At 40.4% G+C, this 17729-nt stretch overlaps 1 protein-coding gene across 4 annotated transcripts in view; it reads left to right on the top strand.

Annotated features, from left to right (window-relative positions):
• LOC110958292 (proprotein convertase subtilisin/kexin type 4-like) overlaps positions 1-17729 on the top strand; it is a 230409-nt gene that overhangs the window by 196979 nt on the left and 15701 nt on the right. For all 4 annotated transcript variants that reach the window (XM_051956576.1, XM_051956577.1, XM_051956574.1 and 1 more), the window contains one exon: positions 1548-1733. In XM_051956576.1, coding sequence (XP_051812536.1) covers positions 1548-1733 — 186 coding nt within the window. The remainder of the gene's footprint in view (positions 1-1547; positions 1734-17729) is intronic.

Raw genomic sequence — 17729 nt, 5'->3', positions numbered from 1 at the left:
CCTGGCAGAAAGCGTGGGTCAGGCCATCGCTGCGAGGTGTGATTGATGGACGTGTTGCCGTGGTAACACGCAGTAAACAGGAGCGGGCTGTCAGTCTTTTTGCAGCTTGGCGGCTCTCTCTGCGATGTGCCATTGTCACACCAGATGTGCTGCTTGTGATGAACAGGGACAGGGAGGGTGTTTACTGGGAGCTGGTGGGGTGTGGGGGGTATGAGCTTATTTAAATCATTTAGCTAATATTCCCCTCAGCCATTTTTGTCAGTGTATTGTTTTTCTTCCACTTTCTCTACCTGTTTTTCTTTGTCTTTATATTTGAGTGAGTATGGACAGATCTTTGGCTTGTCCGTCTGTGTGGCTCATACAGTATCTCAAACAATACTGACTGGAGTAAGTTTTAAACTCCATGCACCATCCATGTTAGCATTGCCTTGCTGGGTTTCCAGAATAACCCCAGTTGTTCATCCATCTGTCACTTGTATTATCTAAAATATATATGATGATACCAGAAAACTGATATGAAAAAGCTCTTTTTTCTTTTTCTTTTTTTTCCTTATAAGTGATTTGTTCAAAATTTAAACGTTCAAAGAAGTATGCATGTTTTTTTTCCTGCTAAGAATGAGATGAAAAGGTTACTGCTACTATGTTTTTGTCTTTTTAATATGATGCTATGGTGAGGACATGGTTAGCAAAGCATGACTTAAAATTCAGGCAATAGTCAAGCTAGCTTCTTCCCAGGGTAGCGGAATCTGCTCACCACCACTTTTAAAGCTCACTAATTAGCATATTATCTCCTGTTTATTTACACAAGCGAAAGTTAAAGTATAAAAGCAACAATTTGCACTCAAAGGGTGTCTGTAAATAGTAGCTACATAGGTCTTACCTGGGCACAGTGGCTTCTTTTTGTCACCATAAGGCTGTCAAGCAACTAGCAAAAAATTAGTCTAATTTAAAATTCATTCTTTAACATGTTTTATACAGAGTAAACACAAACCAGTATTTAAAAGTTAAATGTAGGATATAACATATTAATTAGTAAGGCTAATTAGCAGAGCCAGGCTAGCTTTTCCCACTTGTTTCCAGGCTTTAAGCTAACTCAAGCTACCTGGGCGTTGTCATTAGCTTATTTTGCATACATGGTATTATTTTTCTCATCTAAGTTGCTTTCCAAAAAATTTTAACAGCTGTGTCAAGATAAAAACAAAGTAAGCAATCTGTGAAACTAAAGAGTAGTCAGAAAAACTTGTTCTTTTTTAGGTAACTATTAAACCTAATATTTTATTATTTTATATACTGTTGGGTCATTGCATTGTTAAAGGACAGCCATTCAGTTTTGTTGTACTTGTGCAATACAGGCATTGATAAATAGCTGAAAGGTGCTTTAGTGGAGAGGAGGTTGCTCTAAAAGTGCAATATAATGTATTTCTATGTAGATCTGTGTCTGTCCACCCACCTCCTCCTTTCTTTTTGCCCTCTCTATCTACCCCACCAGCAACGTCTTTGTTTGCAACTCCCCTCATTTTAATTTCCTGCCACCTGTCTGTCCCCAGGTGAGGGTGGGTATCAGTGCTGTGTGTCGTGGTGACCTCTCCATAAGCCTGAAGTCTCCAGGTGGCACCGTGTCACTGCTGTTGGATACACGCCCCAATGACGCCTCCACCACTGGCCTGAAGAACTGGACCCTGATGACGGTGCACTGCTGGGGGGAGCAGCCGCAAGGAATCTGGACCCTCCAGGTAAGAGAAAAAAGCTGCTGCCAACCGCTGTGCAGCTACTCACTTTAGGCCAAAGTATCTTTTTACTCCACCAAGGTACGCGGCGGAGTTATGTGATGATCAACGTACATCTGTCTGTCTGTCTGTCTGCCTGCCTGCCTACCTGTCTGTCTATTAGTAACATTACTCTAAAATTTTGGATGAAATTTTCAGTGAAGGTCAGAAATGACACAAGGACCAAGTGATCAGATTTTGGCAGTGATGCGGCTTACGGTCCGGATCCACAGATTAGTTAAAGATTTATGTGTCATTGCCAGATGACACATGGTTACAGCGTCACTGTAACCATGACAACAAGTGAACACTACGTCAGTCGCCTGCTGATGATCACATGATTGTGATCCTACTACAAATCCACCGCTGAGGACTTATCAGGACTTACCTGTCGGAAATGACACAAGGAACAATTAATTAAATTGTAGGGGTGTTTCTGAGTCCTATCAGTTCCCGCCGACCGCTACATATTTACATCAAGCGATTCAGTATCCGTACATAACGTACACATGTACAACACACATCTGTGCTCAGCTCAAAGTCATTTTGTTTGTGGGTGCATCTAAATAAATGGTCACATTCTATGTTGCCATGATTTCTGATCTTCAATAACCAATAAATAAACATGCTGCATTTCTTTAAAAAAAAAAAAAACAATAAAATGTAGCATTTCTGATATGGGGAAATGAACAACCTTAGCAGAGTACTCCGCTCTCTGAGTGTTTTTCTAATTAGCAAATGTTAGCATGCTAATCTAAGATGGTGAACATCCACATTATACTTTGCAAACATCACAATATTTGTATTGTAACTGTGAGCATTGTAAATGTCGAACTTAGAAAATTTGTACAAAAATGATGGCAATGTGAAATGTACTTTTAGATCTTGGATTTTGTAAGTTCAATAAAGCTTTAAAAAAAAAAAAAAAAAAAAAACTGTGAGCATGTTTGCATGTTGATGTTAGCGTATTTTAGTTCTGCCTCACAGAAGTTATCCAGTCTTTTATACAGTACTCCTGGTTACTTTAAACTTCTAAAAGTAGAAATTTTATTAAGTCTACGTCTGCTTTGCTGTTTTGCCTAAACACCAATGCTTTTCATGTGACTTTAAATTCTGTCAAGTCTTCTGTATCTGTCAAGTGGGAGCTAACAAAGATAACACAATGTAGCAAAAAAATATCTTCTTGGCATAGCTTATATACTAATTTTCAGATGCTCTCCTGGATACCATATTTCACATAGCTTCCCTTCATGATATAGAAATGATTTGCTCCGCTTCACATTGTCCTCTTCCAGTAGCTGCAGTGTATAGAAGTTTAAAAATAGCCCAGCCCCGCACAGCTCAGCTCAGCTTGGTTCAGTTCATTTTGCAATAGCAATGTGAATCATCCTCTACTTTCATCTCCGAGCTTCAGCCAAGCATGGCAATCTTCATTTTCCTCCCCGCACTCTTCTTTTCCTTTTTTTTTCTTCTCTCATAGATGTGCTGATGTTTGATATGGAGGAAGGAGCTAAAATGGAAGGGAAATTAAGACTGGAAGGTTAAGTAACCTTGGCCGGGTTTGACAGACACAATACTGCCGACGTCTGATTAGAATCCATACCCACAGACAGTAGCGCGCTGAGGTCATTTACTGTATATACGTGTGGGTGGTAGCAGCAGAGGTTGGGGGGGCTCACTGCACTGTGTAGGTATGTGTGTCTGTGTGTGTGCAAATAGGCATCAGTCCTTGTAAACAGTTGGAGGTTTCTAGAGAAAAAGCTGTGAAGATGAAAGACACCCACCCCCTGTCCTCAGTCACCTGCCTCTTCCTGCAAACTCACTCACACACACACACACAAACACATACACTGTTTCTCTCTATCTCTACCTCTCTGTCTCGGTGTGTCTCCCACGTCCTCGTGCAGATTTACTGTCCCCTCTGTGACCAATTACCAGGGCCCAGTGTGTCGCAGAGATGGGGAGAAGCACCGTGAAGCCGAGCCGCACAACGGCGCCGCTGCTCATTACTGGAGGGCCGAGACGAGTCACCACGATGCTCGCAACACGAATTAACGCACGCATCTGACGTGCCGCATGCCTTAGCACACCGCTAATCAGCACACACACCCACACACTCATTGGTTTTACGCTTGTTGTCAGCTCTGCTGTAGATCAGAGAGCAACATGTACACACACAATCCCAAACACAGGGCGCTGAAAATAAGACGGAGTGCTGCCGCTGTTGAAGTTAACACAAAGAGGAAGGACAGGACCTGAAAATGAACTTACCACAATATTTATTCTGCATTAAGTGGCTTTGGAACCATAGACATTACCAGATATTAAAGTTTCATTTCCTCATTCTGTGTTGTTATTCAAAGGTTTTTTTTTTTAACATTTTCCATGCTACTACAAAAAAAATGCCTCTGTCAAGCAGCCATGCCAATTACATCTCACCGTGATCCATAGAGAGAAACGGAGGACATACAGGACTAATAGAAAAGAGAGACCACAGAGAGTGAAGGGTAAACTACAAAATGGAGGCCCTGGGAAGAGACTTTAACTGGACTATCTGCTGGATCAGTGTTTAAAAACTCAAGGGCAGCAGAGGATGGGGGTGGATGAGGTGTTGGAGGGGAGTCTGTGGAGAGTCTATATTGATTCGTCATGATGACAATTGTCAAAGAGCGCTGTGGTTCTGCTGGAATAAAAGCGGGACTGAAGTGAAAAGGGAGCGAGTGTTATGGCTCGAGGCTCAGCTGACCTTCCAGCGCTGTGAAGGAGACGGGACCGCAGGGCTGGAAATCTCTCTCTCTTCTCATACCGGCTCTCCCCTGTGCTCGCTCTACCGCCATCTGTGGTGCCTCAGCTCAGCTCAGAGACTTTACTGTTGATCAGAGACTGCACTGAAGCTAGTATTGCACAGTATAGAGACTAAAAACACAGGCAGTGTACAGTAAACCAGGCGGTGCACGATTAACTATATGATTTGGAAACAATAATATCTGATCATCAATATCTATGATAACAATTAGGGAGAGTCCATAAGCAGATCAAAGTATATCAGGTTCAGTTTTATCCTCCCTGTGTCTCTCTGTCTCCGACTCTGTAACTAGCTCCCGTTGTCTTTCATTTGTCTTACCTCCCCTCTCACATCCACATCCTGTTTCTCTGTTTTCTTTCATCCCTTCTCTTTTAAGCAATCCTGTCATCATGCAGAGGTACCATTCTATAGGAAATGGTAAAATATCATCCTAACAAGCCATTAGCTTTCATATTCATGTCATTTTAAGGGTTTGGTTCACTCAAAGTAGAAAAATAGACATTTTTTCCACCTACCTCCAGCAATAGCCATCCATGCTAATAGTTGTGGTTTTATTCACTCTGGTTTTAAGCTTCTGCCGTGATTCCCACCTCAGTCCACCCCATAATCAGTGTCCCCTCTTTGCTGGACAATCAGCAGACCTGACAGCTTTCTACTGATGTCAGTGTGATCTGTGAATTATCTAGAATCAAGGGGACACTTGGCGTAGCTTGTAGAGCCTGTCACAGTCATTTTCTTTCATTATCTATCACTCTAAATCGACGCTTACCGTTCAGCATATGTGATGACTTTAATTTAGTGACTGCTTTTGTTGAACTTACAGATTCCTTCAAACTTTAAATTCACTGGCAATTATGATGTGAGAAATTATGCAAAACATACAAATGTCCTTACTTTTCTTAGTTTAAATCCTTTAAATCCAAATATCTTCAACCAGGGAGCACCTATCCTGGATAAGTCAGATTCAGGATATATCAGTCGGATGTTTTTTGCCAGTAAAAATGCAACAGTATGCATGATGTGTCTATTAATAGGGGAAGGGGGAAGGATAGTAGAGTTATGGTTTATTGCGAGGGTGTTGACACAGAAAGGTTTTTACAGAGGTCAGATCTCTTGCATTTTTCCATCCAAGCTGTGATGCAGTGTGGTTTTAGATAACTGAACTAACTGTTCCTATTTTAGGAGATGTCCATTTAGATGAAAAAAAAACAAGCAAAATATTATATCAAAACATTACACTCAAACATTTCTTTTGTATTAGATAGCGTCGTTATAGTGTTTTAATTCATGAGCAATATAACTTATCTGTAGTATGTTTCTAAATAAAATTTGCTGTCGTGATCAGTATTTTTATTATTCATATTCCCAGCCTGAGGTGGAGGCAGGAACCAGAGTAATGGATGTCTTAAAACCTCGTCCAGTATAACAAAAACTAACCGAAGCTCAGAGAAAAACACGTCTCTGTAATTTCGGTGAACCAGCCCTTTTAGCTTGTGCATGTGCAGTGCAGTAACGACTCTTCTAATTGGTAACTATGACTGGCAGCATTTTTCTTTCCTTCTGCTGCATAGCACAATAGCTTTTCAAAGAATAAGATGGAAGGGTGTCATTACTGTGCTCTGCTTTCACTGAAACTGTGTCCTATATACGCAAACACAGAAAAACACACCAGAAATATAAACACACCGCTCTCCCATCCACCCCACCTGGCCTCATGCTGCCATCATGCCCACAGTGTCTGTGCGTGGAAGTGTGTGTGTGTGTGTGTGTGTGTGTGTGTGTGTGGAAGTGTGTGCGTGTGTGTCTGTGTGTGTGTCGCAGGGTGGCAGCAGTCTTTGAGCAGAGACATCTCTGATTCCCAGAGGACTTTGAGACTCAAGCTGACTGTGACTAGTGCTGCTGTAGGAAAATAATGGCACTATTTAGCCTGCAGCGCTGTGGACACACACACACACACACACACACACACAAACAGCCACCCTTGCTGGCTGTGACTGACAGATCATATATTTACCATCAACCTCCCCGGTGCTTCTCCAGGAGTCACTCCCCTCTTGTCTCCCCAACAGATTACACAAACCAAACACACACAGTGACTGACTGATAATAGAATAACCTGCATATAATGTATTAACTATGGAGTTTGATCAATGCACACAGTCAGTGGGAGAAAATTGATAGTAGCCAGTGTCTTCCAATTCAAGTTGATGGCTGTCTTACTGCTCGTGCTGGTCTCTACTGATCAATACTTTGGTTTTCTGTGGGAAGATGATAACTCCACCAAGTGATACCTCAGATGTCTTTTATTCCCTGACAAAAATGACGTTCATGTGAAAAGACAGAATGTTGCGTCTTGCTTGTTTTAATCATTTAATTGCCTTTTTTGAAGATGTTAAATACCAGAACGCAATATCAGCTGCACTGAAGAGATACTGGTGTTATTATCAAGTAATCTAAAATGTCTTGAAGACAACAAGATTAATCATCTGAAAAAGCTGAAAATTCAATAAAAACCAACAGAATTCATTTAAACGCACCATTTTTATAGGAATAATGTGTTACATCTTCAGTAAAACAAAAAATAACTACATTTGTTAAGTGAATATCAACAGATTAACTGTTTAATTCAGATGTTTTCAGTATAGTCCCAATTATATACTTATGACTTATTAACTGTAAAATTAAAGGTCTTACTTGTGAGTGTGAGTGGAACTTAGCTGTGCACCTTTGTCCACTAAAATACATCCAAACTGAAATTAGGGAATCAGGGTGTGGAATCTGTCAGGCACAACCGATGCTCGTATTCATTTTCAAATGTAGCTTTATTATTTTAATTAATAGTCTAATCTAATGCACTACTTGTCTCAGAGAAGGACTGCCATCCTGTAAACCAGAGTGAGAACATCTCCGCTCTTTACTGTAACAGCAGCAAACTCACACACAGGATCAAGTTTGGCAGATGCACTGTCAAAGCCTTCAGTGGAAACACAATCACAAGCACATTCAAACAAACACGTACTTTCACCCACAAACACTCTGGCCCAAGGTGCATTTCTAGAGGTGCATATATTTGCATATATCTGCATGTTTAATGAGTTTTGGGAGATCAAGTGATCCGAGCGGCCCTTTGTGGGTATTTCTTTCTTTCTTTGTGTGTGTGTGTGTGTGTGTGTGTGTGTGTGTGTGTGTGTGTGTGTGTGTGTGTGTGTGTGTGTGTGTGTGTGTGTGTGTGTGTGTGTGTGTGTGTGTGTGTGTGTGTGTGTGTGAGAGAGAGAGAGAGAGAGAGAGAGAGAGAGAGGAAGGGGAAGGGGCTGGGGGTCTCCATGTAAATATCACCCACTGTGTGTTGGCACCCGTCACAGATGGTCGGGGGCGAGGGCACCCTGTAGGCACAGGATACCTGTTTCTGTTTATCTGCGTGCTTTGTGTGAGACTAGGAGGCAAGGAGAGTATGACTCTGTGTGTGTGTGTGTGTGTGTGTGTGTGCGTGTGTGTGTACAGACATTGCGCTGTGTTTGTATGTGTCACCGACTGCATGCACTTTTGCCATGCATTCTTGTGTTTGTCTCTGCGCTTGTTGCAGTGTGTTTGTTTGAGTAATTGCATCCGATTGTGAGCGTTCAGCACATGCGTGTCTTTGCAGTTCACTACATATCTGTGGATTGTGTGTGCACGTGTGTACACGATTTAAATGTCTGTATTCATGCAACTCCCTGTGTGTTTGTTCAGTTGTTTGTGTTTAGGCGTGCAGCAGTGTGTGTGTGTGTGTGTGTGTGTGTGTGTATGTGTATGTGTATGTGTGTGTGTGTGTGTGTGTGTGTGTGTGTGTGTGTGTGTGTGTGTGTGTGTATGTGTATGTGTATGTGTATGTGTATGTGTGTGTGTGTGTGTGTGTGTGTGTGTGTGTGTGTGTGTGTGTGTGTGTGTCCCAGCATGTGGCGTGGCTATGATGGCCCTGTTTTGGATGATTGATGTGTTGGAGGGAGCAGCGAGGAGCCCAGGTTGGGCCAGAGCCTCAGTCTGACACACTGCTGCTTCCCCGCTGCTTTACATATGTAGACGCAGCAAGAGTCCTCCTCCCCTCCCATCTGACACTGCCGTACTCTCCAACACAGCCAACACTCGCAGGTTCCTTTTTTTGGAGGGTTTATTTTGAAGCTTCTGTGAGAAAAATCTGAGCCATGTGCTGTGTGTCTCACATTGTTCACCTAGTACAACCACACACTGAACTGTTGGATGTAAAATCTTACATTTTGACATAAATGTGTTTTCCCAGTCCTTTTTACCTTCCTGTCATTTCATTCTTTCACTGTGCTCCCAGTATAAGAAATGACTTTTTGAATATTTTTCTTAGTGGCAGGACATCGTAACTGAGCAAAATAAAGTATTAATTTTGTTTTTTTAAATGGCATTCTTGGGTTTAAGTTTCTAATTTGATATTTATATAGAAATGTGAAGTTATTGACAATTTGTGTTTTTTAAAATTGTGGAGACACAAACAGACTCGATTAGTTACAAGTGACATTTTTGGCAAAATAATCACAGACATGTATTTAAGATGACTACAGACTACAACAATGACTGGACAGACAAGGGTCACCTGCAAAACAAACGGTGTTTACCAGTAAAAGATTACAACTTTTAAGTTAGAGAAAGGGGCATGGGGGGGACAACGTATTGTGATTAACACCAATCTGTGAATAATAAATTAAAAGCATTCAAAATGTGTAGAAAATAGCAGATAAAGCTCTCTGCCTAGTGTAGTTGTTGGTGAACTTTCCTTTTGATTGCAAAGTTAACACAGTGATGTATCGTCCCATGGGAGCTGTAGTTTGGAGTTATAGAGGATGTTGGTGGCAAACGGCATCTTCCAGGTGTGCAGCTATAAAAATGTGGAGCACGGTGTCCTGGAAAAGAGCCAGGCCTTAGTTCACTTCTTCTGCAGGAAAAAAAACCTCATTGAAAACATCACAAAGTTGTTTTTTCTCCTTGTCTCTAAGTCTCCATCGAGCTGTCTTCTTCAGTGATGTTCTTGGTCTTCCTCTTCTTTGCTAAATGTATCATTTTTACTCTCTGTTCTTTTCATCTCACTTTGTCTATCACACTCCCTGTCTGTCCCTGTCCTGTCTTTCTCTCTCTCTGTTTGCATACCTCTGTATCACTACCTCTTTCTGAACTCTTTTCTCATCTCTGGCTCATCCTCTATCACTGGGTCTCACTTTCCTATCCCTGACACTCACCCGTTTCGATATCCTGCCATCTCTCGCCCATCACTAATCCCCCCACCTCTTTTCCTTCTGTCTCTGTAGTTTCCCTCTCTGGCTTTGAAATCCTTCCCCTCTCCCTTCTGTTCCTCTGCTTCTACTAATCCTTTCATTTTCTTTGTCTCTCTTTTGTCTAAAAGTCAGTTTAATTTCTTCCTTCTATGCCCTGGTTTTGTCTCTGTGTGTAGTTCTCACACTTTTTATTCCAACGTAGTTTAATATAATGTTTATCATGCGACTAGTATAATAGCTCATTTATTTGTTATTCATTTTTGGATATGGATTTGCAACTTGAGGCCAATTTATTATGAAGATAACTTATGACTGATACCAAGCATCAAATATAGCAACATGATATTATGTGTACTGATAAAGTGATATGGTTTGTAAAGTTGTAGCACTCAGACACAGTAGTAATGGATTCCAGTGGCTCTGTCAGTCAGCAAACTAACTTTGTTTATTAGATTAACCTAAGCTAAATTAATAGCAATCTGGCTAATCAAAATATTTGACTCATGAGGTTTCCCAGCGACAGCGGGGATGGAGGGAGCTCCTCGGAGAGTCATGGCAGCCTCGTAGAAAGGCATGCTGGGAGGCTGGGAGGCATGCAAGGCTTATCGATCCACCTGTAGCATCCAGCTGTTTGTTTACCAACAACAAATCAATGCAGCGCTCAGCTGGAGGTCGCCATGCCTGGCCCCTGATCTGCTCAGTGCACTCACACAGACACTTTCACTCTTACAAACATAAGATAGAATACACACACACACACACACACACACACACACACACACACACACACACACACACACACACACACACACACACACAGAGAGAGAGAGAGAGAGAGAGAGAGAGAGAGAGAGAGAGAGAGAGAGAGAGAGAGAGAGAGAGAGAGAGAGAGAGAGAGAGAGAGAGAGAGAGAGAGAGAGAGGCAGACCCCCCCCACGATAGATGAAAAGCTACCATATTTATTTTATTATTTATATATATTTTAGACCAGCCATATAATTATATTTGCCGTTTTTATATCTTTTATCTGAAAAATGTTTCCTACCATGAATTTGTCAATCTACTTGTCCTGCAGCTGCTCATAGTTTTTTGTAGAGATCGGCCAACTGCTGTGACAAGGACAATGGAAACTTGTCTGGGGTCACTTATAACCCCAAAAAGATGTATAGGTTTTTCACTATTGTAGGCCTTAGTTTTATTTATTTATTTCTACCTCTAATCGCTATATTTCAGTGTGTTGCAGTGCACTATAGCTGGCAGACCTACATTTTTAGCCACAGCTGCCCTGGGGCAGACTGACTGGCTGCCAATCCACTCCTACAACCCCTTTGACCACCACCAACATTACACAGCATACACATTCATACACCAGTGGAAGTGGCAGCACTGGAGCTCAGGTGGGTAAAGTGTCTGCATTGGACAAACGGCTCTGCCCCCTGAGCCACAGCCGCCCCTAATCTAAATACTTCTCTGCATGTTACATCGCACACATACAGCCAAGATGTTGTGTAGATTTTGTTTCTATGTACTTTTGATTTGAAACAAAAGGAATAAAGTTTTAAAAGAAGTGGCAGACAAAGCGTGTCTAAATAAATGTTATTGTGTTCTTACAATGCGTCATATTGTTCATATGGTTTTACTTTAGCTCTGAGTCAAAAATGATTAAAATCCATGAATAATTACAGAAGGTTATTTTAGAATATCCATCTTAAAATGCAGTGGAGTGGAATAGGTAAGAAAGCACAAAAAGAGGCACTAAAGTAGACATATTCCTGTGTAAAATATAATGGGCAGCACTGGTCTCTCAGCCAATCAGAGCCCAGCACTGGACGCTCCCCATTTTATTTACAGTAAACGTTCTTTTAATATGTTTTAATTACTGTTTTTATGTATATATTTTTTCAGGGTTTCCGCGGGGTTTTAAAAAGTATTAAAAAGTGATAAATCAAAAACGCAAAATTTAATGGCCTTAAAAGGTTTTAAATTTGGGCAAACGGTATTATTTTTTAAAAACGAGGTATTATTTTTTTCTTTTAGACAATGAGCTGTTTCATTTTGATCAAAAAATAAACATAAATAAAATAAAACATATCTTGCTTGCAAAATTTTATACCGGAACGTTCGTCAGTCGCTCACGTCGACGTCATAGCAATGCATTCATTGGTCGTTAGAGAGCTGAAATCCTCCGCATGCGCACTGAATACATAGCTGACTTAGCTGCTGCAATGCTAACTTGACATCTCCCTGGATGATGCCACTTCGACTTCCGAGAGCGACCGCGGCCCGCGGGATCGCGGATTAGCGCTCATCTGTCCGCAGATTGCTCTCCCACAACCTATACGTGGATCCAAACTTTAAGCCGTATCACTGCTGAAGTCTAATCATTTGGTCCTTGTGTCATTTCTGACCGACCCTGAAAACTTCATTTAAATCCCCGAGTCTGTTTTGAATGATGTGAGTAACAAGGAAATGATTCACACACGCTGATCGTCACATAACTCCGCCGTGGCTCTCAGCGGCGAGACCGAGACGCCCCGTCTGCCCCAGTTGTCCGACCACGGAGCGCGTTGCCTGTGGTAGCGTCCCGCTCAGGCGGTGGTCGACATGGACATTTCTCTCCACTCTTTGGTGGAATAATTCATCTAATTTACCTTCATTCTTTCAGTGCTCTAATGGATCTGGATGCAACAGTTTCCATCATGGTGATTTGTCTGGTCTGTTGTCCGCTCATTTCAGCCGTTCTAATATGTTTCGTGAGTGTGTATCAATCGATGATTTTTTCTTCTTTTTTGTATTCCACCACAATATTGCACAGTTGTAAAACAGTTTAGCTCCGCTTTGGTGAAGAACATCAGTGAATTAATTGTTTATCACGGTCTTCAGCAGTAATTTTTATTGGTAAATGAGAGACATTAGTATCGCACATGTCTGCATCTTCAAACCATAAACAGGAAGTGAATTCGGTGACATACGTGCATTACGTTTGCGCTGGGAGCTGCTATGATTGGTGGAACTCACGGGAGGCGGGCCAAAGTTGCGGGAAAGTTGCGGTGATTGGACAAAATTGCAATGGCTGAACTAATCACAAAATCAAATTCTCTGAGGAGAAGATACAAAGAGAAGAAGGAGGAATTGGTGCAAATGGACAAAACTAACGAGGACGAGGCTGTGCAGCTGACGCACTTGCCGTAAGACTTTGATTTTGTCCCTCTCTCTCTATTTTATAAAAGGTTAAGGCACTTGGCACAAGATTTTTTTTATTTTGTCGTCCTGCTCTCTTTTGATTAAGTGTTTTGTGAAAATTTGCGTGCAGATTTGTTGGTCATTTAAACCTAGTTGGTTGTTCAATCCTTGTCTCAGTTTGTTTTTACTGGTTTGTGTGGTTGTTAAACATGTTCTTAATGGGCTAGTGGAGTCTTCCATGGGGACAGGAAATAAATGTGCAATATTTTGTCTAAAGGCACCCCACCTGACATTGCACCAGTTACTGTAACTAATACCCTGTAGCTAAATAACTAGGTCTCCTTGGATAGTGGTAAGTATGATGTAAGTGTTGTATGTCAAAATCTGCGTGCATATCAAAAAAGGTTTCTGATTAATACTTGCAACTCGGTGTCTTGATGGTTGTAAAAAAAAATCTGAAGGTAGTAAAAAAAGGTATTAAATGGTAGTAAATTTAACTTCAAGATTGGTGTATAAACCCTGTTTTTCGATTTTTTAAATCTAGAAATACTTATTTTACTGCAAAAATGATTCGACTAATGTAGCGATCACAGAGCTGGTCACTTTGGCTGAACTGTTGTGCTGCAATGCACCATGGGAGTTTGGGGTGTTAGGGGTTTAAATGTCTTTTTTGTGGTTTATGTTAGTGTTCCAGTGGTATTAGTGTTTGTGTTTTATTGTGTTTTTGTGGTTTATTCAGCCTAGTTAGTTTGGTTAAGTGTTATGCTGTCAGGACCGTGATGTGAAGTGTTTGATCACTTCCTGCCTCATTCATTAAAGTACTACCTTCTGTGTGTGTCAAAATAAAAGCATCTGCTGGTAGCAGAGTGTAAAAAAGGCAGATATCCTTTCTAGAGCCTTTTTAAAACAGCTCACCACAACAATAAATATATAAACATACATATATACAAAATCCCGCTATATAGCCAAAAATACAATGAGACCGCGACAAGTGAACCACCATACAGCGAGGGACCACTGAATTATGATATTTTTGGGGGGCATAATATCATAGTCAGGAAAGTTAAGTTGACATTTTTGGTTTCAATCATGAGTAGGTTGATCCAAATACTCAAAGTCCTGATTCAAGGGCGCCCGTATAGCTCAACGGGTTAAGTGGGTTTGATTCCCGCTCACAGCCCTTTGCTTCATGTCTTCCCCCGACTCTTCTCCCTCCATTCCTGTCTGTCTCCACTGCAAATCTCAATAAAAGTCGAAAAAAGGCAAAAAAAAAAAAACTTTGAAAAAAAAAGTCCTGATTCAAAACTAATCTGCTGTCATGGTATGAATGAAAGTTTAATTGGAGCGTTCAGACAGCTGTAACTGACAGACTTACTACAGATTGTTTCACCTGAGAGGAAGCGTCACTCCTTTGTCTTTGTCAAACTACCCAAACACTTGTTCTGAAGCAGCTACAGAACAATGCATCTTGTACCTCACAAATAATGTTTGGAGAGTCCAGACATCAGCTTACAGACAGCATGTAGAACACAAGCAGCAACATGATATTTGCAACTGAAACTGGTAAAGCAACGGATCAACACTGGCTAAAAATGAGAAACCTGCTTACCTGAATTTATCCAAATGTGATAAATTGTCTGCTGGCCTGTACTGCCAAACTGCTGCAGCACAATTAACTTCGATCGGATTTCAAAAGCCAGGAAAATGAACAACCTGTTTTCTCCACAATTTTTATAACTTCATTTTTCATCTATGGGCTTGAGGAGGAAATCAAACCATGAAACGTCAACAGCTATTGTCAGGGGCATTAAATTACACGTCACTTACAACTGCTTTGGTGTAAAGTCACCAATTCATGATTTAAGCCTGACTCACCTCTAAGTCCAATGACTCAAGTCCCTCCTCTTCAGAAAGCAAATGCCATCGCCATGCTACATGTATGAGGCAGAAACAAAGATGAGCATCATGCGTGACACTGGAGGTTTTATCCCAAGTAACATGCTAGAGAAAGACAAACCAGAACAGCATCTGAAACTCCTCATGATGTCCCAACAAAAGACTAGATTTAGTTATTTTTGCCCCTTTTTGTTTTGTTTGACCACTTCCATACAAGCATAGATCAGTCTTCTCTGCCCATCTGTAAATGTACCAAAACTGAGGAGGAATGATGTTATCTGAAGACTTAGCCACTCCAGGACGTCTGTCCTCGTTGTCTTTAAACCATTTCTATGTAGTTTGCATGTTTTGGGTCACTGTCTAGCTGGAAAACAAATCTCCAAAGTCACATTTATCCTACAGACTGCTCGGTGTCTCTCCAGGATTCGCTGCATGCATTTTACCCTCTTCCTTTACCAGTCTACCAGGGCCTGCTGTCAACAAGCATTCCCACGTCCTGATGCTGCCACCACCGTGCTTTACAGTTGGCATGGTGTGTTTGTGATGGTGTGCAGTGTTTAGCTTCTAGTCTGAGGGCCAAAACCAGACGTTACACCTCATTCCACTATTATACTTTTTAAAATACTGTTCTATTTACTTGTATATATATATATGTTTATTACTTTTTGTACAGCTGTTCGTTGTTTGGTTGTCCTATGTTGTCTTTGTTTTTGGAAGTGCCAACAAAGTTTCATTGCAGAAATGCTTTGACAATAAACATCCTCGAATCTTTGAAAAAACTCAGTTCTGTTCTCATCAGACCAAAGAACTTTCTTTCAGTTGACTTCAGAATCCCTCACATGTCCAGACTTAATGTGAGCTTTTTTAACAGTGACTTTCTGTTTGCCATTCTACTTTAAGCTTTGACTGGTGAAGAACAGGCAACAGTTCATGCGCTGTCTCTGCTATCTCAGTGGCTGATTCTTACACCAGTCATAGACGTCTTGTCGGTCTCCCTCACTAGTGGTGACTAGGTTTTGGAGGATGGCCTCCTCCATAGGCAGGTTTAGTTATAACCAGGTGTACTGTTTCGCCAGCAGCTGGACCCTTCATAAAAACGTGTGTTATATACTTCAGTCACTTGAGACAGATTCCCTCCAATGATCTTCATTTCACTAATTGTGTGACTTCTGAGTTGAATTTCAAACTTTAAAATAAAATGAATATTTATGGAATTGCTTAATTTACATTTTATATTTGCACTTAATTGACATTAGTTTGTAGAAATCTATTTTCAGTTTTACACAAAACGGTTTAAATGATATTTTTTGCACACGACACATTTTTGATTTCTCTCTGCTACTATCAGTTGTTGTGCAGGACTTTATACTGCAGTGAAAAATGAGCCTACAGTGATTAAAAACGTGACAGAAGTAAAACGAAAGCCTGAAAGCTGGTTGGTGTTCAGAAGGTTGAGAACTAAACTAAAATCTGTTTCCTGTTGAGGTTAAAATGGAGTTCTGTGGATTTCTCTTTCCAAAAATGAGAAAGCTGCTATTCAGAGGAGCTTTTACAAAAAAGTAGCAGCACCTAGCTTTGCCATGAGACATTTTACCATCATTACTTTAATTATTTTACTTCATCTTATTTGTTTATAAAATGTAAGATGGCTAAGATAACTTCATTGAACTGGATAATCTAAGCTCAGTTGTTTAAATAAACATGCCAGGCTGAGTTTACCTTTAACCATCATGGTGAGCAGTTTTTACTGAGTTTTCCTTTAACTTCACTATAATACACTTTGTTTGCAGCACACATTGCAGGTAGGAAAATACAAAAACACAGAACAGCTGCTGCAGTATTTTGGTCACAGCATATAAGGTTGTCCTTCGCCTTTTATGCCCTCCTTACCCCATCCTGCCCCAGCCCTCCCTTCAGTCAAAACTTTGGTCACACCTTCTCATTCAATGCTTTTTATTTAATTATTTTCTACATTGTAGATTAATTCTGAAGACATCAAAATTATAAAAGAATACATATGGAATTATGCGGTAAACAAAAAAGTGTTAATCTTTAGTATTAATCTACAATGTGGAGAGAAATACAAATAAATAAAAATCACTGAACGGTAGTGCATATGTGTCGTGATGAGATAGTAACAAAGAAACAATTATTAAGAAAAATAAGGAGAAGCAAACCAACACACTAGTAAATAATTAAATAAATAAATAACAAAAAGATGAATAAATAAATGGCAGAGGCAGGGGTCATCATCCGTCTTCTACTTTGCTATTATTCTTCTCTACTCAGTGGGACTTGTAAGCTGTTGTTTATTCTGAAATATTCTGAAAAGGGGGTCCAGGTCTGACTGAAATTGTGCAACGAGTCTTTCAGGGTGTCTTCTGTTTTTCAAAGTTTTGGAAATTGCATGGTGTCTCTAATCCAGTAAACAGTGAGCAGTTTTTCATGATTATGTTCAGATACAATCATGAGTTATCTTCAGGTGTGTGAGACAAACATAAAATCTCAATATTGTATGTGTTGTGAAACTACAAAATATATCACTGTCTGGACAGTTTTACTTTCTTATCTGTTCATCCTGGAAACTGTCTGGTACTGTACTAGTCCAATTTTGACCTCAGTAGATTTATAGAAATCTTAAGTTTACATTTATGAAACATAACAATTTAAGTCCGTGGAATTTATGTTTCTAAGTTCTAAAGTGATGGGAATGTACAAAGCAGAACTTTTACAATGAATTCAATTGAAATTAACAAGCTGTATGTTTCCAGTAAAATTAGTTGATATTATAGTTTCAAATCA

Source organism: Acanthochromis polyacanthus, chromosome 12, assembly GCF_021347895.1.
Source record: "Acanthochromis polyacanthus isolate Apoly-LR-REF ecotype Palm Island chromosome 12, KAUST_Apoly_ChrSc, whole genome shotgun sequence".
NCBI classification, from domain to species: Eukaryota; Metazoa; Chordata; class Actinopteri; family Pomacentridae; genus Acanthochromis; species Acanthochromis polyacanthus.
The sequence above is the reverse complement of the archived record's forward strand: the minus strand, read 5'-3'. Positions and strand labels throughout refer to the sequence as shown.